Here is a 25,616-nt window from a genome sequence, read left to right as displayed (position 1 = left end):
CAATGGACCATTCATAAAGAGAACCATTAGGCTTGTTCGAGATGCATTGGCCCTGCACAGACCGATCAGGTATGACATCAAAGTACAGCGAGAGCGATTGGAGAGCAGACTACTTGAATCACTCTCGCAGTACTTTGATGTCATATGTCAATAGGCCTGCGCAGCGTCGACGCATCTCGAACAAGCCTATTTACTTCATTCCTGAATGAATTATCCGTTTGAACAAATCAAATGAATGAATGACTCAAACGCTGCATCCGAAATCGAATACTTCTCTATTATATAGTACGCAAAAAACAGTATGCGAACAGAGTAGTATGTCTGAATTCATAGTATTCGAAAAAGAGTAGGCGAAAATTACCCGGATGACTACTACTTCCGGCGAGATTCTGAAGTGCGCATACGATGGACACTTTACTATCCCATGAGGCCACGGGAGAGGATTTGTGAATGGAGTTGAAGGGATGTAACTGACGCTGGTAGGTCATGTGACAGTAACAACATAGCGGATGTAGAACGTCCGAATTTATTCACACTACATGCATTTGTACTTTATAGAACGTACTTTTTCAACGTTCGTGAAGTAGATGTAGTACCTACTACACAGTACGCGATTTCGGACGCAGCCAATGACTTTGTGAATTTACCGCCACCTACTGACAGTTTTAGTTTCATATTTAGAGTATAATTTTATTAAAGGTGCTCTAAGTGATGTCACGCGTTTTTAGGCCAAAACATTTTTTTTGTCACATACAGCAAACATCTCCTCACTATCCGCTAGCTGCCTGTCCCCTGAACACACTGTAAAAAAACGCGGTTTCTGTAGTCGCCACAAGCTCCGAAAACGGCAATAAAAACAAACTGGTGCAGCCTGGACCACAAAACATAATAAACATGCTCCAGCCAATAACCGACAAGAATGATTTTAAATGCGCGTTCATGACTGTTTCAGGAAGCACGGAGGGGAAGGGGAGGAGGAGGAGGAGGGAGGAGGGAGGGTCTAGCTAGCCTCTATTTTGTTTGACAACACTTCGAACGTCAACAGGAAGTTACTCCACCCAGGATCACTTAAAGCACCTTTAAAAAATATATATTTCCATAGTAATAAAAAAGGTTAGGCTATAGTTCACCTAAAAATGAATGGTCCAAAAGAAAATGTGTAATACATTTTATGTTGAATCAAATAATCAAATATTTCCTGCTGAAGCTACTTTTTGTAATGTCTGTTTGATGCTTTACACAATAATGACTTTAAATTATCTTTTGGGAGTAATTTCTCAGCCAAATTTAATTTGGTTTAACCACATCATGTAATTAAAAAATGTATCACTTGACAGCCCTAATAAATGAAGTTAACAAATGAATTGGCAGTATCAGTTAATTTTAGTGAATGCATTAACAATGTAAAAGTTTGTTTTAGGCTGAAGCATTTGTGCGATGCAAACACATGAAAGTGTCAACCACTTGACAACTAAATAAAGAATAACAACATGCAAATAACAACATTGTAAATCAGAAGGGCATACATTAGATAACAGCTCCCTGTTGGAAAAAAAAACAGCATATGCTGGTTTTGAAGCTGGTATGCTGGTTTGAGCTGGTTTATGCTGGTCCTATGCTGGTCCTGGACCAGCATAGGACCAGCTCAAACCAGTATACCAGCTTCAAAACCTACCATAACCAGCATGCTGGTTTAGGGGGGTATTCCAGAAAGCAAAGTTAACTGATTACCGTCACATACTTATACCAAGCAGTAGTAACTTCACATTAGCGTCGCTCACCTATATAAAACTTAGTAAAAGAGCAGAAGTCCTTTGTTTGTTAACTGCTTCTTTAAGAGTGTGAGACTGCTGTTAAGATATGTTCATAAACAGAGCAACTGGTGCTCAAATATGGCTGTTTGCTGACTGGGCATGTGGACGAACACAGCTGTGGTGGCGAACTTCAGAACAGCAGATGCACTATTGACAAACAGAGCTGCAACCTGCCTGACGAGAAATTATAAAAGCGACTCACTTTTTATCTACTCCAGATTTCATACTTAACGCTGGGTTAGTGGGGCTTTCCAGGAGTTTACTGTGTAATCAGGTCTACATAACACTGTACGTTTGCAAACCATATGTCGTAAGTAGCCTACTTCTTTGCATATTAATATCAATCAGACAAGTATACAGCATGCCACGAGCACGCGACATGTTAAAATGCTTGACCGTTTTGCCAAGTAAATCTTACGAAATATACTGCAAAAATATTGTATTAAAATGAACAAGCCGCCACCCTAATACCTTTTAACTTCACCTCAGACGCTGAAATGTGATGTGAATGGCATGCCGCAAAAATGTTTTAAGACAGCCTGAAAGTTTTTCAGAGCTCCAAAACAACAAATGCATACCTGTCATATGAATAAATCCACTGTGTAAAGAAAAAACGGACGTTGTGTAGCCTACTGTTTAGTGCACACTGCAGCTTAAACGTCCTATAGCCTGCAGTCCAGATCCATTGGTTGCAAGCTGCCAGATAGACATGTTAACCCTAGTGTAAACTCTCCACCCACCAACAGCAGATTTGTAGTAGGTTAGGTCTGACGGTGGAACCCGTGGTAAGGAAGCTGTGGAAAGGAAGAAAGAAATATAATTTTTTTCTTCATTTTATTATTTCTTATTATTTTAATATATTATAATAATAAAATAATAATATAATAATAAATAAATATCTATAATAATAATAATAGTACATTATATTTAATATTTTTATTACATAATATATTAATTTATACATAGATATCTATATCTATCTATCTATCTATCTATCTATCTATATATATATATATATATATATATATATATATATATATATATATATATATATATATATATATATATATATATATATATATATATATACATAGGTTTGCATGCTAAATGGCATGTGGAGACTCAGCTGTCAGTTTATCCAGAGCAGATCACAATTAGAGCAGAAAGGTTGATCTCAGACATCTGCTCTACTATTATAGGAGGCTTCACTGCTGCTGGAAAATATTGAGAACATGGATGAGGATTAGAGGAGGAATATAATGGGACTCCTAACAGGATTCCTGAACATGAAACATGAATATGCAGTATAAAATGGCTGTCAGTATGCATGAAAATAAGCACATATACATATGACATCTGATTATTATGAAAAATTTAATGAAAAAAAAAATTATTCTAGGAATGTTTTACATTTATATACAAGCCACTTTAGAAAAAAAAACATGCTTCTGTAAATTTTAATTATGATAAAGTCATAATAATGACATACTTAGTGAGATTAAAAAGGTTATTTTTAATTATATTATTTTTTTGTCATAATTCTGACTTTTTAAGTCATAATTTCAACTGTCATAATTTAAATTTATGTGATCGTGACTTTTTAAAGTCAGAATTTTCACTTGTGTCACAATTTTGTCTTTTTAATGTCATACTTATTACTTCTTAAGTCATAACTTTGACATAGTGGCCCGGTTTCACAGACGAGGCTTAGCCTAAGCCAGGATTAGGCCTTAGGTCAGTTAGGATATTTAAGTAGCTTTTATAAAGGTTCACTAGAAAAAAAAACATTACTGGTGTGCATCTTGAGACAAAACAGTTACTTTTAGTTCAAACATCTCAAACATGCATTTTAGTCCAGGACTATCTTAAGCCTTGTCTGTGTAACCGGTCTGTGTAATGTCATAATGATGACTTTTATGTGATAATTTCTTCTTTTCATCTCATAATTATGACTTAGTATGTCATAATTATGATTTACAAAAGAATTATTTTTTTTCTATGTGGCAGAAATGAGCTTCCATACATTTACTGTAGGTTTTTTTTTTTTTTTTTTATGTAGTGTCTTACCATTTTTATATTTCACAGACAGAAACTGAGTCACTTTCATTTAAGACAGAATAACAAGTTTTCCATGAACTTTGACCATTATTGGCTGACCTATTTGTACATGCACAAAAACATTGAGAGCGTGAAAACTCTCTGTTTCAGCCACACACATGTACACTAAGTCGCTGACCTTACAAAACTTTCCCTATCTGAGACAACCAATCAGAGGAGGTTAAAAGGGCCCACCCTCAGCCAGGGAAATATGACAACACACTGGATGAATCAATAACGGTGACGACACCCACTATACTGGCTCACATATTACTGCATTGATTCATTCAGATCAGATACTTTAAAATATTGTAAAATGATATTTATGGCATCGCAAACTGCTTGAAATGTTCGTACCAGATTTTAGTCTACAAAAAATGTGATGTCATCAGAGCACTACAACACTGGGTAAAAAGCCAACAGTTTGACATGTATCAGATACTACGCAGACAGAAGACCAAAATCATCTGATTAGACATTTCAAACTGCTGTTTCCATGCAATAATCACAGCCATTGATTTTGTGTAATTTGAGTATGAACTGCTCAGATGCAAGTGTAGATGCAATGGCATTTTGCTGTTCTTATGAAACAGGGTTCACTGGGGTCATGAGGGGAATGTCTTCAGCTGAGGATGGCCCAACCCTTCTCCTTACACCAGAGCTGTGGTCACATGACCCCTGCTGGCTAATATCGGAGTCATCTATATTAATCATGCATCAATCTGCACAATCATCACCTCGATACTGTGAGAGACACAGTTATATCATAAAAGAGTAATTCAGTAGTACTGTAATGTTTGACGCATTAAAGGTGCTAAAGAGGATGTTTTGTTTTATACATTTTTGCAATATGAAACTGTCTTTACTAACTGATAAAAGACTATTTATTAGGTGCACTGAAAGTAATAATATTAATATACATCATCTGTGCACGAGGTAGGGCCTTAAAAACATCAGCCAATCGTTTATGCGATCATCGCGTAAACGATTGGCCCTCTGGCTTGTCAATCACTGCCATGACGTTCCTTGTGAGAGACGAGCGCGGCTGTGCGCTCCAGTAACTTTCCACACTCCACAGGCGCCGCATGCAATGTTTTTGTCAGGAGACAGGAGTAACAACTGCAGATTATGAGTTACCTGCAGTGAGTCCGACATAATGAATCCACTAACACGACACAGCGAATGCCGGTGGTAAACACTCATGTTCCAATACTCGTGCACGAGTTTTGGGAGGCGTTCCCTCGAAATTCTTACGCATGCGCTCATTTCAAAAACTCAGTAACAGTCTTTGGTTTCTCAGTCGACGAAAAGATCCTCTTTAGCACCTTTAACAATGCAGCTTCTATCCTGCAGTTGTTTTATTCTTAGATAACCAAGTATTTATGTATGTTTTTGTGTATTTCCTTTAATGTTGTATAGATTATTTCCTGTCTTGTACATAATGTTTAAAGAATGGAACTGAAAACACTCAAAACTGGATTTAGTCATTAATCTTTATCAAAATGTGAATTCTCTCTTGTGAATAATGTCAGAAAGGTCACTGAGATTTATTATGTTATTTTTATTTTTTAAATCTCTGTATAGTTTTTCAAGTTTTAGTTATTTTAGTACTTCAACTTTAAACAAAAATGAGAAATGTTGACTTCACAACTTGTATTTTATTTCAGTTAATGTTTATCTTATTTCAATTAATGAAAATGTTTTATGGTTTTAGTTTAGTTTAAGTCAACAATAGTAACCTTGCCTCATCATCTACAACTGTTTCTCTCTCTTTTTTTCTAAAAATCTTTTTGTGAATAAAAAATAAATTGAAATTGAAAAAGCAAACAACTTATGAATCTCAAAATACAACATTCCAAGACCAAAATTGTGGTTGATGTTCTTTTGTACTCTAACCAAAAGATGGCGATAGAGGTGCAGCATTCGCCTTGCTCCAGTTTCAAGAAGTCTTACGGTGCGTTCCAAACGGGATATATCGCCCTCCGAAGGGCACTTCGGAGTGAAAATAATCATGGCCGCCATATTGAAGGGTCGTTCCAAAACCGAAGTGCTCAAAACTGGCCACTTCAAAGGGCCCTTTGGAATGAAGGATTTCGAAGGGAACAACTGATGGACACTTCTGGCCCCCATGATCCTTTGCACAGGGAAGTTTGACGTCACAGAATGGGTACAGGAGGCTAGGAGTTCGATTTTAACTATAAAGGTATGTATAATATTTTTATGTACTACTGTAATATTTATACGAGTTAGATTTGGTACATTATTATGGTCAAAACGACATTGTACTTCAACAAAAAAACTTTACAGCTCCCTTTATCAGTCCATTCAAATGTTTAAAATACATATATACAATATAGCCTACATGCGATAAACCTAAAATAAATAAATAAATAAACTAACGTTAAATAAAGGGCGCAGCTTGCACAATCTACTCCTCCTTGATTGTCTCGTTAAGATGACGCAGAAGTGCGTTCCAAAAAAAGAGTTTTTTTGACCCCTACACCCTTCATCCCTTCGAAGCTCTCACTCCGGAGGGTAAACCCTTTGAAGGGATTAGGGCATAGGGATGAGCCCTTCCGAATGGAACGCAGGGTTAGTGCCCCTGCTGGAACTGAAGTGAAATCACCTCCCAGAATGTGTAAAGGTAAGTTAGTCTTATTAAATAACTCCTTAATATTTTATTCTAGGCTGAACTAGTTATGGGTTTACTGCGCCTGCTTGTATCTCCTTATTCTCTCGGTCTCAGAGACAAGTGATTTCGCTTTTATAAATAACAGCCATAATTGCCAACATTATTTATTTCTGTTGATCAATTTAATTGACCCATGTGAAGTAGATTAAAAAACAGTTTTCTCTTATACGGCAAAAAACAAAACAAAACAAAAAAAATGGCTGTGAGGATCAAATGCTGTTTCTTAAATGCTTGTTCAAGCATGAAGAATGTGACTGACATCCAATTTTGTCATTTTTCAAAAACATTTTTTATTTCAAAAACAACTAAATTTAACAGAACTGCCATGTACACTAATGTCATGTCATTTCATTTGGTCCTGCTGTTCACTCTGGAGAGTTAGAGAAGGGAATGAGTCAGGGAAGAGAAATAAATAAGAACAAATTATTATGATGGGATCAGAAAAATTCAGCATGAACAGCAAAAATGCACCAAAATAAAAAATAAATTCACCACACACACCATTTCAAAAATACATTAAGCTCTGTTTGATTGTCTGAGCATGATAGTCCCATATCAGTTTTTTTTTACTTTGAATATAATCCATTAATTAAATTTGTTACGCACCACTTCCATATGAACAAATATCCTTTTTATATAGTTAATATAGGAATATAACCTAAAAACAATGCAAAAATAGTTTAATTTGTTCCAAAAATGTCCAAAAACCCTCTCTTCAAATACATAACTTTTTTCCTTCTTGAATTTAAATAAGAGTCATTGTACCCTGATGCCTTTACAGGTTCTTGTTTTCCGTTAAAACTATATTTTCTATTTTCATATTTTATCTTTCTCATTGGGAAATCTCATTTATTCCCTTGTTTGTATGTTGCTTTTGTTTTGTCATAAACCTTAATACTTTTTTGCTAGATTTATGCTTAAAACAAGAAAAAATGTCAATAAAGTTATAAAATAAATTTCATTCAAGATGTATCATCTGAAAACATGTCTTAATATCTTGCAAATTAATTTCTTTTTTTTACTTGACAAGAAAATGTATCTTGTTAGATATATTTAGATATATTTACCGGAAAACCAAACAAGTAAAAAGTACTGATTTAAAAAAGAAAAAAAAGAAAAAAAAAGAAAGATTTTTGTTGTTGTGGAGTGACTGGTCCCAGGTCTCACTCGTCTCTTCCACAGTTTTGAGGTCTCCATGATGAGTGTCATTTGTCTTATAAAGAGCTGCACACTCGTTCTAACCCCTCCACTCTTAAAAAAAATGCCCATTTATGTGGCTTTGGGACTGTACAGGTACTTCACAACTCATCCTTGTAGGTGGCGCTCTGCAGACCAGCTGGTGGCTGAGAACCCTTCAGAGTTTTATGTGACCCCCTCCAGTCCGTGCGCACATTGTCGTCATCCCACAGCGTAGACGTCTCAGTGTCGCTCACCCACTCCGGGTCCCCGGCGTAATGGCAGGGCTGCACCAGAAGAGGGTGTGTGGAATACGCCATCAGATTCCGATTGGGAAAATGGGATTTGTAGTCCTCACTATTGAGAGATGAAAAACAGCAAAATAAATGGTTTTCAGTAGCTGAACTCTTCATTATAATTACAGGCTAGAGAAATTAGGTCAATAATATTTTCACGTGATGACTTTTTCATGTGACATTAATATAAATGGGAATATATATATATATATATATATTTATTTTTTATTTTTTATTTTTTTTTTTTATTATTATTTTTTTTTTCTATTGCTTATAGTTAAGGATATAAATATATATAAAATAAGACCGAATATTTTATATATATATATATATATATATATATATATATATATAATATTATATATCCCTAACTTGATATATATTATAATATATATATATATATAGGGATTTGTTTAAAATTAATATATATATATATATATATATTAATTTTAAACAAATCCCTAACTTGAAGTATAATACAATACAAAATAATATAATAAATATCATTTAATATAATATATTCACAAGGAAAACAAGTAGTAATAAAATAATTAATATTTAATCATATAAAATGTATATTATATAATAAATATTTATTAATCTAAATATACATCCATATTTTATTCCTAACTCTAAGTATGAGCAATAGAATATGTATATAATATATATAATAAAATACTAATACTTTTTTAACATTGGGATAAAATAGTAATGTATATTATATATATTATATATATACACAGTCCAGTCGAATATAATATAATATAATATAATATAATATAATATAATATAATATAATATAATATAATATAATATAATATAATATAATATAATATATCCGAATTATATATAATATATATATTATATATACATCAAGTGGAGTGTGTATATGTATAAAGTCCTACTTTATCCCAATTTTAAAAAAGTACTAGTGATGATTACATTACAACCTTTCAAAGGAAAGAGGTCATGGTTTATGTATTTAATGTCTCTTTTGGATCCAGAATCATATAGCGAATCACTTTAGGGCTCATGCTGCTTGACTCTACCCAATACATGAATAAAGTATCAATTACTTTCAGCAAAAGACTGTAAAGGTACTTCACTTTACTGAGGGTAAAACGCATGGGCCAGCTGGCAGACGGCCCGTGGCTTTGTCAGATCTGGAAGGAGAGCAAAGCAGCAAATGCTGGCTAAAGTAGCTAATTTTGCTGGAATGTGGAACGGGGAAGGCAGAGCAGGGTGTTTAAAGGGTTAGCCGTCAACGGGGCATTAGCAGCACGCCGGTTTATGCCGGGAGAGCCGCGGATCGGTGGAAAGATTGAAAAATGCGAGGAGAATGTTGCTCTGATCTGTCTCTGTGGGGATGAGGCGCTTCAGGCGAGACGTGCCAAGCAAAATGAATAAAAGTCAGAGAAGGAGAGGAAACGGACAGAGGAAAAGGGATGGCATCATGCCAATCCACAGCACATAAACAACCAGTCATGCTGAGGAATCAAAGCTATTGCAAGATCTCAAGATCGGAGTTTCTTTCTTGGCTTGAATCTTGACACTCTGTCCATAAAAATCAAATGACTTGTACAATTACATAGTGAAGAAACTACGTAGAGAGTTTTTAGAATAAAACTCTCCAAATCAAAGCACACATTTGTGGTGAGCTATTTCAGTCAGTCCTGCTTTTCCAAAAAAAAAAAAAAATCCCAAAAAATTCTGGGGACTGTAACTTAAAGGCGCTCTAAGCGATTTGACGCGTTTTTAGGCCCAATTTTTTTTTTGTCACATACCGCAAACATCTCCTCACTATGCGCTAGCTGCCTGTCCCCTGAACACACTGTTAAAAAATGCGGTCTCTGTAGTCGCCACAAGCTCCGAAAACTGCAATAAAAACAAACTGGCGCAGCCTGGACCACTTAACATAATAAACATGCTCCAGCCAATAACTGACAAGCAGCGTCAATACGCAAGCTACTTACATTTTAAATGCGTGTTCATGACTGTTTCAGGAAGCACGGAGGGGAGGGCCAGGAGGAGTAGGAGGGAGGGTCTAGCTAGCCTCTGTTTTGTTTGACAACACTTCGAACGTCAACAGGAAGTTACTCCGCTCAGAATCGCTTAGAGCGCCTTTAACTAGAATACTGACATTTCATTATAAACTAGACTTGTTTAACATATAATCAAGGAGAAAATCCAAGTATGCATATGCCTTTATGGTGAGAACGCAAACTTTTTCAACTAAAATTAGAAACATCAACTTTATAAGGGGTCTGGAACAAACCCCACAAATTATTTTAACATTTAAAGTGTGTTTAGTCACAGTCTCTGGAGACTTGAATGGCAAACTCACTTTGGGTGCTTGTCATACATGATGGGTAGAAACTCATCCACAGGAAGCATCTTGGATATCGGTTCGGCGTTAAGGAGCTTCTGAGCTCCCTGGAGAGAGATGGCGTAAGACAGCGTCCAGTAGGAGTAATCAGCGTACACCAGATTCCTCACGTTCTCCACTGCAACTTCCTCTGCAGGGTTCACCTTCTTCCTGCCCAGGTATCTGCAAAAGATCCCACAACATTAAAGCCAGTTGATGGGGTGCTATATCATCTGTCATGAGTTGTACAGTTGGATTACACATCCATATTTTAAAGTGCTCCTATTATACTATTTTAAAGGTTTCTTACTTTGTTTTAGTCTCCTACAAGCACATGTATCCAAGGTCAATTTTTTTTTTTTTTTTTTTTTTTTTTTTCATATATTGAAACATCACCTTTTTATTAACATGGTCTAAACAGTTTGATCAATGATTCAGTCTCTCTAAACCCCTCCTTTCTGAAAGTCTACTCTGCTGTGATTGGTCAGATGGCTCAATCTGTTGTGATTGCTCTACCGCATACAGCATATGTTGGAAACTAAACGTCCATAACCATATCTGAATTTCAGCTCCTGAGGCTTACTCAGAGCTTGAATACACAGTGATATGAAAAGTAACACAAAGTGTATTTGCTTTCACAGTGCAGAAACCAAACAGCGTCTTCTTAACATGTTAACAACACAAACTAAACTCTTCCAGGCCTCGGCTACAACTACAGTGTTTAAGGGTCAAAATAGATGTTGTTTGCAGGCAGCCAATGGAGACCATAGGCTGGCATTATGCAAATGTGTTACAAACCTACGTAGGTTCGTGCAGAAAATGAGACTGGAATTACTGACGACTCGTTTCAGGTCGTTCAGAATCGCCTCTTTCTTTTGGGACACAATAACTCATTCATCGTTCACTTTCATCTTTTCACACTACATGAAAGGTAATATCTGAAAAAGCATAATAGGGGCACTTTAAATAAGAATTTAAAAAGGTTTACATTGATGTGACAAGCTTATGCTATACAGTCATAAAAACAAAAGTGTGTAAAAAAATCTGTAAAACATAAAAAAAAGTGACAAAGCTGCATTTAAGCAAAGACTATAGAATAACACAAGACGTGTCACTCGTATTGTTTTGAATGGGAGAAAGTGAAACGCGCAATATGGCGGAATAAGTCCCGCCTTCAAATTAAGAGCCAATCGCCGACTGGTAAAGTCATCGCGTCACTGCAGCAGCCGTTAGAAGCACTGGTTTCTATAGAAACAGTCAGACGCGCGCCTCCGAATTGAGGCACAAGAGATGCGCATTTAGGTCTGCGCATGCACATTAGCTTGATCCAGCATAAAAAATACAGGGTTTTTTTGTCATGATTCGAGCGTTTGGAAAAAAAATTATGAGACAGTTGTTGTCAGAATTCATTGGTGATTTCAAATATGAAATTTAATCGAAAGCTTGGCAAACAGCTTTGGAGAATTTGATGTTTCCCCATTCAAAGAGATAGGAGCTGCATGGATGCCCAGGATGCCCGAGAGGCGTTTCAAAGATGGCCGCCGAGTGAAATTACTTGTCTTAAAGGGACTTTGATTTAAGTTTCCCATATAACTGCAACAAAAGCAATATTCTGATTCTGTTTTCCTCTAGTCACCACGACAACCCTGTGACAGACAGGTGTCACTCACATGATGTCCCAGTCCAGCTCCACCTGCTCCACCTCCTCCATCAGCCGCACCATACGGCGTTTAAAGTTGGCTTGGAAACGCACGTCATCCTCAAAAATCAGCGCCTTGTCTAGCTGCATGTCTACTATCTATGAGCAACAGACAAATAGGCAAATCATTTTGACATACTAAATACACAGATTATTTTAATATTAAGGTTTGGGGTCAGTAAGATTTTTTTTTTTTAAATGATGCATTAAATTAAGCAAAATTGTACAGTAAAGACATTTATACTGTTAAAAATATTTCTATTTCAAATGAATGCTGTTCTTTTGAACAGTCCATTCATCAAAATATCCTGAAAAATGTATGGTTTGACCAAACTTTTTTCAACATTGATAATAATAATAATAAATGTTTCTTGAGCATCAAATCAGCAAATTAGAATGATTTCTGAAGGATCAAGTGACACTGAAGACTGGAGTAATGATGCTGAAAATTCATCTTTGATCACAGGAATAAATTACATATATTCATTTTCACTGTAATAATATTTCACAATATTTCTGTTTTTACTGTATTTTTGATTAAATAATAAATTCACCCTTGGTGATCAAATAAGACTTCTTTCAAAAGCATTAAAAAAATTCTTGCCATTTCAAACTTTTAAATGGTAGTGTACAATAAAATATTCTTACAAATGTCTTGAACAAATTACCAAACCAAATGGCATTTATTTAAATAGTTTGGGGGGCCACTGACCTCTTTCCAGATGTAGTAGTGGCTCAGGAAGCAGCCCACTTCTCCCTTGGTCAGCGTGCGACCAGAGAAAGGGTCATAGTAACCAGGTAAGAGATCAACACCTAGAATCTTAATGTCGCTGCTGTTCAAAGCACTGCATGCACACACACAATGGAAAACACAAAATTATTGCCCAGATCATCATCTGTAGATAACAGTAAATGTCTATTAGAGCTGCATGATTAATTGTTAAAAGATCATGATCTCAATTCAGAAACCAACACAATCTCATTCCTAAATGACAACGATTCGTCTGGTCAACCACACAGTATCATTATTTCTGTTACTCAGGGTACGTTTACATGACAACGATATGGGAACAGTTGAGAGGAACATTTGAGAGTTTATTCTCAAATCTTAACAAATTCTCAATTTATTCAGAATCATGCAGCTCTAATGTCTATTGAGTGTTTATCTATACTTACGCTCCATCTATGGCATCCACGACTTTAGCATCAATCTCTAGCTCATACAACGACCATAACATCCTGTCCCTGCGATCTGGACGTCTGCGCAGGTTTATCAAGTAGATCTGAGGAGAACACACACATGCAAAATGTTCCACCAAATGTAGTGATTGCTGTAGCTCATAACAATAGTAAAAAAACAGAGTATGCACTTTACCTCATCAAAACCCATGAGATCTGACTGTTTAGGAGGAACGTAGACATTGCGAGAGACATACATTGGCGGCCCATGGACTGTGGGAGAAATTACCTCAATTAGGACTCAAATCCTTGACAGTGATTCTCTTCGATTAAGGAGCTAATCGCTAATTAGCACAAGCTTAGTACAATCTTCACACACAGTGGGGTCCAAAAGTCTGAGACAACTTTGAAAATCACACAAGACGGTCTTTGCAGCATTCTTATTTTATTACGTGATCATTTACGTTTTGTAGAAGTCATAGCTAGGTTTCTCATGACTATATTTCTCATAACTGACTTTTAATCTCACAATTGCAACATTTTTCTTGTAATCTTACTTTATAACTCCAACTCCAACTATATCACCAACTTGCCAGTTAAGATTACGTACGATTGCGCGATCTCAATCGGGAAGATTAACTTTTCACAGGTTCCCAACGTTTGAGCTCCCACGTATACGTCATAATGCGTCAGGAAGCTTGCACTCCAGACTGTCGTGAATGTGCTCAGGATCGTTTGCTGAGGTTGTGGGTTACAGCTAATAATGTTGAAAATAATGTACAGTTTTTATTGCACAGACCAATCGTTTCACTTCATAAGACCTCAATGCATCATCAGAAGCCAAAGGGTATTCATTTTGTTTTGCCTGTATATGTTTTTTGACTCTCAAAAGTGACGTAGCTGTTGACTTGCATTGCACAAATCAACAAGGACCAAGGTTTCAGCTAAAAATCTTCATTGCTGTTCTACAAACCCGATTCTAAAAAAGTTGGGACACTGTACAAATTCTGAATAAAAACAGAATGCAATGATGTGGAAGTTTCAAATTTCAATATTTTATTCAGAATACAACATAGATGACATATCAAATGTTTAAACTGAGTAAATGTATCATTTTAAGGGAAAAATAAGTTGATTTTAAATTTCATGGCATCAATACATCTCAAAAAAGTTGGGACAAGGCCATGTTTACCACTGTGTGGCATCCCCTCTTCTTTTTATAACAGTCTGCAAATGTCTGGGGACTGAGGAGACAAGTTGCTCAAGTTTAGGAAAAGGAATGTTGTCCCATTCTTGTCTAATACAGGCTTCTAGTTGCTCAACTGTCTTAGGTATTCTTTGTCGCATCTTCCTCTTTATGATGCGCCAAATGTTTTCTATGGGTGAAAGATCTGGACTGCAGGCTGGCCATTTCAGTACCCGGATCCTTCTTCTACGCAGCCATGATGTTGTAATTGATGCAGTATGTGGTCTGGCATTGTCATGTTGGAAAATGCAAGGTCTTCCCTGAAAGAGACGACGTCTGGATGGGAGCATATGTTGTTCCAAAACTTGGATATACCTTTCAGCATTGATGGTGCCTTTCCAGATGTGTAAGCTGCCCATGCCACACGTACTCATGCAACCCCATACCATCAGAGATGCAGGCTTCTGAACTGAGCGCTGATAACAATTTGAGTTGTCCTTGTCCTCTTTATTCCGGATGACATGGTGTCCCAGTTTTCCAAAAAGATCTTCAAATTTTGATTCGTCTGACCACAGAACAGTTTTCCACTTTGCCACAGTCCATTTTAAATGAGCCTTGGCCCAGAGAAAACGCCTGCACTTCTGGATCATGTTTAGATATGGCTTCTTTTTTGACCTATAGAGTTTTAGCCGGCAACGGCGAATGGCACGGTGGATTGTGTTCACCGACAATGTTTTCTGGAAGTATTCCTGAGCCCATGTTGTGATTTCCATTACAGTAGCATTCCTGTATGTGATGCAGTGTCGTCTAAGGGCCCGAAGATCACGGGCATCCAGTATGGTTTTCCGGCCTTGACCCTTACGCACAAAGATTGTTCCAGATTCTCTGAATCTTTGGATGATATTATGCACTGTAGATGATGATAACTTCAAACTCTTTCTCTGAGAAACTCCTTTCTGATATTGCTCCACTATTTTTCGCCGCAGCATTGGGGGAATTGGTGATCCTCTGCCCATCTTGACTTCTGAGAGACACTGCCACTCTGAGAGGCTCTTTTTATACACAATCATGTTGCCAATTGACCTAATAAGTTGCAAATTGGTCCTCCAGCTGTTCCTTATATGTACATTTAACTTTTCCGGTCTCTTATTGCTACCTGTCCCAACTTTTTTGGAATGTGTAGCTCTCATGAAATCCAAAATAAGTCAATATTTGGCATGACATTTCAAAATGTCTCACTTTCAACATTTGATATGTTATCTATATTCTATTGTGAATAAAATATAAGTTTATAAGATTTGTAAATTATTGCATTCCTTTTTTATTCACAATTTGTACAGTGTCCCAACTTTTTCGGAATCGGGTTTGTACTAAAGAAAATAAGTCATCTTGGATGGCCTGAGGGTGAGTAAATTAACAGCAAATTTTCATTTCTGGGTGAACTATGCCTTTAAGTGTGAATTGAATGTAATGCTTTCTAAAATTTAACTAAATGTTAATTATGATTAAATGCAAATGTTTTATATTTTACATTCATATTAAATGCAATTAGCTGAACTTTAGAGTGCTTTTTAACCCACTTTATATGTACATCTTATGTAATTTCATAATTACTTCTATTGACTTTGAAATATGAGTAAAGTGTTTATTGTAAACTAAAATATACTTTAATGACATTTCTATTCAAACGTACAAAAGTTTGAAAACGCCCTAGAAAAGTGGGGTTTTGGACAATATTGGCATGAATCCTTTTAAATTTGTGATAATTTTGCACTGATAAGGGACAACACAAACTACAAAAACATATTTTATTACATAAACAGTTTATACATAGAAAAAAAATTAAATTTTTTTATTCATCAAAATATCCACCATTAGCAGCTATCTGAACTAAACTGGGTTCTAATTGGTTCATTGTATTATAAACTTAATTGGCAATCAATTGTTAAAGCTATTAAGGTGTGCTGACCCAAAAATCTTTCAAAAACCTGGGCCAAGTTTAAACCAGTAACCAGGCATCACAACTGGCAAAGGGCATGTCTAAATTTGACATGTATATATTGCCATTATTATGTAATCAAAATGAAAATTATTAGTGCTGGTCTTCAATGATAATGTCAAGTTACTTTAATGTATTTGCACCAAAAAATTATAAGGATTTATGCTGATATCGTCCAAAACCACACTTTGCCAGGGGTGTTTCCAAACTTTTGGAGGGCAGTGTATATGTTAAATACATTTGTAATTACACATTTGTAATAATGAAGTAGCAATTTAAAATATATTAACTATAAATGTAATATTGAATTACACACTACAGTTGAAATTATAATCAAGTACTTTACATGTGCTTTAGTATGTTTGTCAACACATTAAAATAAGTGCACTTCTTTAAATCATGACAAAAGATTATTAAAACATAATGACTTAAAATATATTTTAAAGTAAAATTTTCAATTTGAAAAGTGCACTTTTTAAAAGTGTACTTAAGTGTTTAGAAATATTTTTCATGAAAGTGTAGCTTCTCTTAAAAGTACACTTAAGCTGCCTTTTATATATTTCATATTTTATTATTTGCAAGTACAGTTTAAGTACAATATATTTTTAAAATTTGAAGCACTCTACAAGTGCACATTCAATACACATGCACTTCTTTTTCACAAGGGATATGCATGCATGCGTAAGTACTGTTATCATTAAAGCGAAAAGGGGGACATGCAACATTCAAAATTCATGTACATTTTTCAAGTTATCGCAAAAGTGTTAAGCTGATAATATCATTTAATAAATAAAAAAATGTAAATGTCAGTGTCACTCACTCAAAGATTCCAGGTAAAGGTGGACAAAATTGATTCGATCATCCTCCACAGTCTGATGAGGCTTTGCAGGTACGTTGAGATACCCATAACGCTCCTTGTTGCAGAGATACATCTGAACCTCTGGTTATAAAAGTGAATTATATAAGATAAATAAACATTGTCTGAAATTTTATTCACTATCTCATCTCTTTCCAATGCTATTTGACTGTCAATCCTACAAAATGTTACAGTAAGCTGGACACAGAGAACATTTTTTCCATCCCACCAAACTAAATCCAAATGTTAAACTCATCATATTGCATAAGATAAATGAGATACGTCGGAGTCATCCAGAAGGGGGCACCATACCCGATATTCTGCATGAGAAAGCAAAAACGATGATGTCGTCAAAGGGCCAGGAGTAGTCTTTGTGAGGAGGGTGAAAGGACACTTTCTTGGTACCCTGTTTGCGCAGGTCCAGCAGGATAGTGGAGTGGACCATTGGGACAGGGTAGCAGCCCAGCCTTTGACGTTGCTTTGTGGGGAAGTACTCAGCGGTACGACGATAATAGCCCTGAAACCGAGAGAAAACTGAACAACATGGACAAAAAACAAAGTGTTTGAGCAAACAGCACTTAAACAGACCCACAATGAACAGTCACCCTCAAAAGTGATGTTGTATTTCTTTGGAGATACTCACTTAAACTGAATTGAGGACTTTGAGGTCACATTGTTTGTGCACACAGCCAATATCTTCTCTGTCATATGTAACGTTGAGAAATTTGATTCATTTGAATGTGTTTGTTTGGAGAATTCATGTAAATGAACTCATTTAAAAAAAATGAATCCCAGATTTAAAGTGTTAGTTCACCCAAAAATGAAAATTCTGTCATTAATTACTTACCCTCATGTCATTCCACACCCGTAAGTTGTTCATCTCACCCGTAAGACCTTTGTTCAACACAAATTAAGATATTTTTGATGACATCCGATGGCTCAGTGGGGCCTCCATTGCCAGCAAGATAATTAACACTTTCAGATGCCCAGAAAGGTACTTAAAACATATTTAAAACAGTTCATGTGACTACAGTGGTTCAACCTTAATGTTATGAAGCGATGAGAATACTTTTTGTGCACCAAAAAAACAAAATAACAACTTTATTCAATAATAAGGGATGTAGGGATGTAACGATATTATCAATATCGTGGTATCGCGATAGCAAAATTGTCTCGATATTATCATGGTCACATGACTGTATGAAACGATACATCTTCCGGGCAAAAAGTGTATTTTTTTTTCAGCCCCGTTCCGAAAACGGTTCTGGTGTCATGGGTGGGCAAATTGCGAGAAGCGTATCCTTTAATAGAAACATCTCACCTCACGAATATTATAGCAATGAATGTACTGAAAAGCCTTCGCGCTACTCATATACGTCAGATATCAATGCAGAGAGAGAGACAGAGAGAGAGAGAGGTGCACAAAGTCAAGCTGCACAATTATTAATCTTTAAAAGATCACGTTCTTTATTTCATCATCCACATGATCTAATTCCTAAACCGAGCTGGGTAGATTACTTATCAATTGTAAACAGTAACTGATTACAAATTACATGACAAAAATTGTAATCAGTAATATAATCTCTTAGATTACACATTTTTTGGTAACGTAATCTGACTACTTTTGGATTACATTTAGATTACTTTTGTGCTAACCCTTCTTTGATGTCACATATATTGTAGGATAATCTTGTACTATTTTGACAGATACAAAGAAAAAATATATTCCAAAAAATATATTCTATCCACCAACGAGAACCTCAACAGATTCTTTTTAAAGTGCAATGTATGGACATTCAAAATACTAACACTAATGTACCTGTTAGTGTTTGCTGATAGTAACACTGAATAAAACAAAATCACATCTTATGATTTTAAAACATATTTACTTAAAATTAAGTAAATTTAGAAAACAGCAACATTACAAAAACAAATATTGAAAAACATGAAATTCACAGCAATATCACTGCTACATCAAATATTTAATCTATATTTCATATATATTATTATTATTTCATATATATATATTTCATATATTCATCTATATTTCATCTATATTTCCCCCTTACGCCAGGAAAACTCGAAAAATCACGAACGTATGTAAGCGGCATGTTTATTATGAAAAAAACATAAACATTAAAAAAAAAATAAAGAAAAATGAGGAGAATCAATAAATTGTAAACAACTTACTGCCATTGTGTAAATAATATGTAATCATGTAACCCATAAAAAAGTAACTGTAGTCTGATTATGAGCATTTTAAAAAGTAATTTACTCTAATTACAAGAACTTGATTTTTGGAATCTGATTACGTAATCCATTACTACCCAGCTCTGTTCCTAAATGACAACGATTTGCCCGTGTATATTAAACCTTTGACAAAAATAAAATCATGACATTCAAATCTGCGTTCACGCTGCTGTTGATCTAGAGAGAATTGTCATGTTTAGATATAAACAGCTTCACAAACAATCTTGTGAAACACACAGTATCATTTCTGTTACAAATATTCCATTTATCACAGAAGCGTACAAAAGTGTATTATTCAGATACGCTGATGTCTACTTTACTGAACATAATAGAAAGTTTCTATTGCATTGTTACGCCACTAGGTGGCAACAAATTACTGTTGAAATGTATCACTGAATCATTCTTTTAGAAACAAAAGAAGTCTTTATGAAATCAACTTACAAAAATATTATTTCAGCTGTCTGGATCTTACATTTGTGTTCAAGCATCTTATTTGTGTTGAATTTGTGGTAACACTTTACAGTAAGGTTCATTTGTTAACATTAGTTAATGTATTAACTAACATGAACTAACCATGAGCAATACATTTGTTACTGTATTTGTTAATGTTAGTTAATAAAAATACAGCTGTTCATAGTTTGTTCATTTTACTTCACAGTGCATTAACTAATGTTAACAAATACAACTCTTGAGAATGTTAGAAAAATAATAGATGTTACCTTTGTCAAGGTCCAGCTGGTGCAATTATTTTATTTTATAAAAGGGAGTTTTAGGTCATTTGACTCATCTCATACTACACCTCATACCTCTAAGCAACATTTATGATTAGAGGATAAAGAAAAGAGGACAGGATATGACATAGTTAATTTGTACATCATTGTAATGTTCAATCATTGTTTAACACTTATGGCACTTTTTTCCCAAGTCTTCATGTGGCTTTTTTTTTTAAATATCGCAATAAATATCATATCATGGACTTTATATTGAGGTATTATCGTATCGTGAGATTTTGATATTGTTACATCCCTAATATATAGTGATGGGGGATTCAAAACACTGCTTCATGAAGCTTTGCAGTGGTGCGAATCACATATAAAACTGTCAAAGTCACAGAGATATTGTTGAATAAAGTTTGTTATTTTGTTTTGTTTTTTGGTGCACAAAAAATATTCTTATCACTTCATAACATTAAGGTTGAACCACTGTAGTCACATGAACTGTTTTAAATGTGTCTTTAGTAGCTTTCTGGGCATTAAAAGTGCTAATTATCTTGCTGTCAATGGAGGCCTCACTGAGCCATCGGATTTCATCAAAAATATCTTAATTTGTGTTCCGAAGATGAACGAAGGTCTTGCGGGTTTGGAACGACATGAGGGTGAGTAATTAATGAGAGAATTTTCATTTTTGGGTGAACTAACCCTTTAAGTTCCCAAGCAGAAGCTCCAATGCAACATTTTATGTCTTTCTTATTTTTAGCAAAATATTTAGTTAACATTTTTTAAATGATTGCAAGTTGAATACAGTTGTTTTTCTGTGGAAACTGTGATACTTTTTTTCTTTGAGGAATAGAAAGTTCATAAGAACAGTATGTATTTGAAATAGAAATCTTTTGAAACACTATAAATGTATTTACTGCTATTTTTGACGAATGCATGCTTACTGAATAAAAGTATCAATTTCTTGAAAAAACGCATAGTGACCCCAATCCTTTGGATGGTACACCCACACACACACACACTGCAGTTAGCTACTTTGTATTAGCTTGACTGTAGCTTAACTAATTTAAATCACCGGTAGCTTATAAATTCAGAAAATAGAGTTTTAAAGTAGCTTTTCCAATGCTCTTATTAATATTATACAGCAACATTGGAAACTGATATAGCCACTTTATTGATGTGGCATATTGAAAGATGAAATGTTAGCTATCACTCATTGCGTTTTAAGAACATACACATTTACACAAACTAACACACGCTTCCAAGCTGGGAACTCATGGATCTGTACCTGTGGAGTGATGCCACACCAGTAGTTGGAGTATGCAGACTGTGAGTCCAGCATGGGGGCAATAACAGACTTATTTTCTGCCATCAGGAGGTGCAGGGTGTCCGGGTTGGTCAGGATGTTGTCTGTGTCTGAATACTGTATATAATTTAATAGTCATGATATTAGCAAATATAGAACAGATAGACAAAAGAGATGGCGTTAAGTCAATTGCACGCCTATCTAATCCAAAATTAAATATTTGAAGGTTTTCAGTCGGAATTTAAAGCAAATCACAGCAGAAGTAGTTATAGTGTTATTAGACCTCAGCGCAGCGTTTGACACTACTGATCATGATATCCTTCTCTCATCTAGAAAAGATGATGGGAATTTGGGGCATGGTTCTTGAATGGTTTAAGTCCTTCCTCTCTAACAGGACTTTTTCAGTTAATTTTGATTAACATTTTTCCCATTGTATAGTGGGGTTCCAAAGGATCTATTCTTGGCCCAATCCTTTTTTCATTATATATGCTAAATTTACTACTGAATTTGTTTACATCAAATTAAATCATGGATGGTTTGGAGCCCCATACACCCAAAATTTCTCAGATCTGGGCATTTTCTGTAAATTGATGGTAAAGAATCTTGGTGTATAGTTTAATAATTCTCTGAAATTTGAAAAACAGATTAATTCTGTGTTGTTTTTTTCTGAGATCAATGGCAAAGGTTCACCCGTTCCAGTCTTCTAGTGATTATGAAAAACAATATATCCACGCTTTCCTTTCTGTAAGACTGGATTACCGTAATTCAATGTGGGTGTTATCATCTTCAATTATTGCAGAACGCTGCTGCCAATCTTTTGACAGGTACTCATAAATAACAGCATGTAATGCATATTTTTGCCTCACTACATTGGATGCCAGTTCAATTTAGAAATTATTTCAAATTATTGATCCTTGAATATAAAGCATTACACAAATTAGCATCTCCATATTTAGCGCAACTTCTTCAACTGCATAAACCACCTAGGACCAGCAAGGTCAGCAAGTCAGATGACATTCCTAGGACCAGACTGAAATTGAGTGTGACCGGGCTTTCGCAGTAGCAGCTCTGAAGCGTTGTTATAACTTAACGCTTTATCTAAGACTAGCATCTTCATTATGTTCTTTAAAGCAAATTGATCCAACTGGTTAACTAAGGAAGGGGCTCTAATTTATTTTATGTATTGACTCTGTTGTTGATTGTATGTTATTGTTGATCTCCAATAAGAACTGAACCTCCATGAACCTTTGAGAATATTGATCTGGTTTTATTTTTTTTTATAATCCTATTATAGATATTTGGGTAAGCAGCATAATCCAAAATCAGGGTGTATATGCTTAAACTGGGTCATACCAGAATGTAGTCAGCCCAGCGTTTCTTGGCAAAGTTCAGCGCTGCCTGTTTCAGCTTCATAACATACTCATAGCGGCCATTAGTCCAGTGCTTGGGCCCCAGCTCACCCGCATAGGAACTGTGCAGATAAAACAAGCAATCAAATCGAATTTCACTGGTGGTACCTAAACTTCAAAAAATCCAAAAGCATTTTAGAATTGTGGTTTTATCGGGATGGCATATCTGCCAGTTGTGCATGTTGTGTGATGATCATCTCACGTGGGTTTATCTGAAGGTCTCCACTCCACATAATGATACTGTGTTTGCATGATGGTGAGCCATTCTCGCAGGATTGCTGTTGTGTTGTCAATGTTGTGGTCTGTTGCTGCCCTACAGGAAACAATAAACAGAGAGACAGCAAGTAATTAGAGACATTAGTGTCAAAAGACCAGTAAAGTCAGGTGGTGCAAACAACATGCAGAAACATAAAAAACATAAAACAGGAAGTGATATAGCAAGGACCCCTGATCAGCTTCATGACTGCGTGTCAATAAGTCTCTTAATATATAGATAATTTGCCCTTTTAATGACAAGGCAAAGTTACTTCAGGTTAATGTCATGTGGTGCAACTCCCTCCAAAAATGTAATATTTATGAATGAATATATCTTTAAAAATATATGTAACTTATATTTAAACTAATGATTTAACATTTATGTATTCAAGGTTTAAGGGAAATATGGTGTTACTTTATACTTGGTAGTTACACCACGTGACATTTTAAGAGTAATTAAATTTAAACTTTAGTTGAAAATAGTTTTTCAAAACCGTATGACTGTATGGATTTTTCCATTTCTTTATCTAGGACACTCTAATTTGTCATTGATCCAAATACTGAGTAATACAAATTAACTAGCCTACATGAACTAACATGTTATAACAAATGATCCCATTTGTGATGTAGTATCTGCCTTCTCTTGATTATTTAAATCACAAAATAAACTACTTAAAACTTTTTTGAACGTTAAATCATGCACTATATGGCGTATTATTTTTACCTCGTTTATTTTCGAAATACTATGCGCTAGAAATAAAATAAATGTAGTATTAAAGTGGATAAATAAAGAACACATCCTAAACGTTATTAGTTGGGGGGAAGGGGATCTGCTTTTGGGGGAAAGTCTGCAAAAATCAAGGGGAGGAGGTGATGAAATGCAAATAAGAGTGACCTTTTGACATCTACAAATGCTAAAAAGATAATCAACCATATTAAGCTGAAGGGAAGGAAGTCACCTACCAGATAGAGATGCGCTCTTTGGGATAGTTTAATCTTTCGAGAGCTCCGAGGTAATATGGTAAAGAATGTGCGGCGTTCCGTGCGATTACAACTATAACGACCGTGGGTGGCTGCATCTTTGACTCTTCGGTATAATTTTCCTCTGAAAAGTAACATTGTGCTACCGCAAGAATGCTCCAAACAGTTATGATCCCAGATAACATGGTTAGATTTCGATGGTCCGCTGCGTCGTTGCACAAACAGTCCCATCCGCGTCAGCAGCTTGACTTGAAGGAAAGAGGGCTCTTCCCTAAACTTCTCACTCCCCCTCAAATCTCCGTTCCCCCCTGAAGAAGCCAACGTGTTCTGTTAGCTGTGTTTGGGTTACAACTTCCGTGTGAGGATTTGTTCTCCGAACTGTGACATTATGTGTTCAGTGTAACGTGTACATTCACTATTATTTACAATGTTTCACCTTTTCTAAACCTCAACTGATACATTTTAGAATGTAAATGTGGAATTAACGTTTCGCTACATTGTTTCGCTAGCTTAAATGTTTTAGGGTAGAATGTTGACGTTCATTTTGGGGATTTTTTCGGCTAATGATTTTCTTTTTCGCGTTTTTCGCAACCAAAGAACGAGTCTGAACCACTGCCATTTTAGCGATTTAAACTAAATCACTGACATTAGGCTTCTGGATAGACGATGACGCTGTGATGTTTTTGAAATGTTTGGTCCAGGTTCCCAGAGCACAACAATACCAATTTCTTAAACTTTTTTCAGTTGTTACATACTGTCTGAAAGAAACGACGAAATTAATAAATAACAGTGTCTTTGGTGTTAGCAACTGAAACCACAGCGTCATGATCAGAAAGCAACAAAACAACTACACAAAGTTCTACAAATGTCTTCTTTCACTAAACGTTTGCCTACAGTGAACAACCACAAGAGGGATGTGTTGAGCTTGTTTCACAAATGAACCAACGGGAATTTCAATATGACGTGTCTCCATCGGTTTGACATCAGAAGAGCTATTTTTCAGTATTATGTCTAGTTAAAATAATAGACAGACAGACAGATAGATAGATAGATAGATAGATAGATAGATAGATAGATAGATAGATAGATAGATAGATAGATAAACAGATAGACAGACAGATAGATAGATAGATAGATAGATAGATAGATAGATAGATAGATAGATAGATAGATAGATAGATAGATAGATAGATAGATAGATAGATAGATAACTATGATGGAAAACCTCTGTTAAACTTTCACAAATGTTTCCTAGGTTTGTAAAATAAAAGAGGTTGTTGCATTTTAATTTAACCAAACCACTTAAAAACACCTCCATATTGATTCAGTCTTTTACTGGT

The 25,616-nt window shown here is 35.4% G+C and overlaps 2 protein-coding genes and 1 long non-coding RNA gene across 4 annotated transcripts in view; 1 reads left to right on the top strand and 2 right to left on the bottom strand.

The window, feature by feature from the left end:
* The window catches only part of sardh (sarcosine dehydrogenase), a 70,178-nt gene extending 67,627 nt beyond the window's left edge, over nt 1–2,551 (bottom strand). Inside the window, exon 1 of one of the 2 annotated variants that reach the window (XM_048174319.1) lies at nt 2,393–2,551. In XM_048174319.1, coding sequence (XP_048030276.1) covers nt 2,393–2,399 — 7 coding nt within the window. In that variant the 5' untranslated portion in view covers nt 2,400–2,551. Of the gene's footprint in view, nt 1–1,781; nt 1,930–2,392 lie in introns of those variants that run through there. The other variant, XM_048174329.1, reaches the window with a different exon arrangement.
* A 3,517-nt stretch (nt 2,552–6,068) lies between these two features.
* On the top strand, nt 6,069–12,207 carry LOC125257692. Its single transcript, XR_007182446.1, has 3 exons — nt 6,069–6,114; nt 6,432–6,555; nt 12,073–12,207. It is a non-coding gene; the product is annotated as an uncharacterized LOC125257692 (long non-coding RNA).
* On the bottom strand, nt 6,874–25,142 carry cercam (cerebral endothelial cell adhesion molecule). The gene is made up of 12 exons (XM_048174301.1): nt 24,259–25,142; nt 23,243–23,353; nt 22,985–23,102; nt 21,614–21,748; nt 17,672–17,876; nt 17,324–17,443; nt 13,515–13,591; nt 13,316–13,422; nt 12,852–12,984; nt 12,111–12,238; nt 10,420–10,623; nt 6,874–8,136 (listed from the first exon to the last, which is right to left on the bottom strand). The coding sequence occupies exons 1-12, from the start codon at nt 24,459–24,461 to the stop codon at nt 7,902–7,904; spliced, it is 1,776 nt and encodes a 591-aa protein (XP_048030258.1). The 5' UTR covers nt 24,462–25,142; the 3' UTR covers nt 6,874–7,901.
* Between the last annotated feature and the right edge of the window lie 474 nt (nt 25,143–25,616).

Source organism: Megalobrama amblycephala, linkage group LG2 (assembly GCF_018812025.1).
Source record: "Megalobrama amblycephala isolate DHTTF-2021 linkage group LG2, ASM1881202v1, whole genome shotgun sequence".
Classification (NCBI taxonomy): domain Eukaryota; kingdom Metazoa; phylum Chordata; class Actinopteri; order Cypriniformes; family Xenocyprididae; genus Megalobrama; species Megalobrama amblycephala.
The sequence above is the reverse complement of the archived record's forward strand: the minus strand, read 5'-3'. Positions and strand labels throughout refer to the sequence as shown.

Bases quoted from the DNA above. Each gene is read 5' to 3' on its own strand.
- cercam (XM_048174301.1), bottom strand. From the start codon at position 24,461: ATGTTATCTGGGATCATAACTGTTTGGAGCATTCTTGCGGTAGCACAA. The intron at 23,354-24,258 runs GTAGGTGACTTC...TGTTTCCTGTAG, and splicing joins AAAGAGCGCATCTCTATCTG to GGCAGCAACAGACCACAACA. The intron at 12,985-13,315 runs GTAAGTATAGAT...GTGTGCATGCAG, and splicing joins GTGGATGCCATAGATGGAGC to TGCTTTGAACAGCAGCGACA.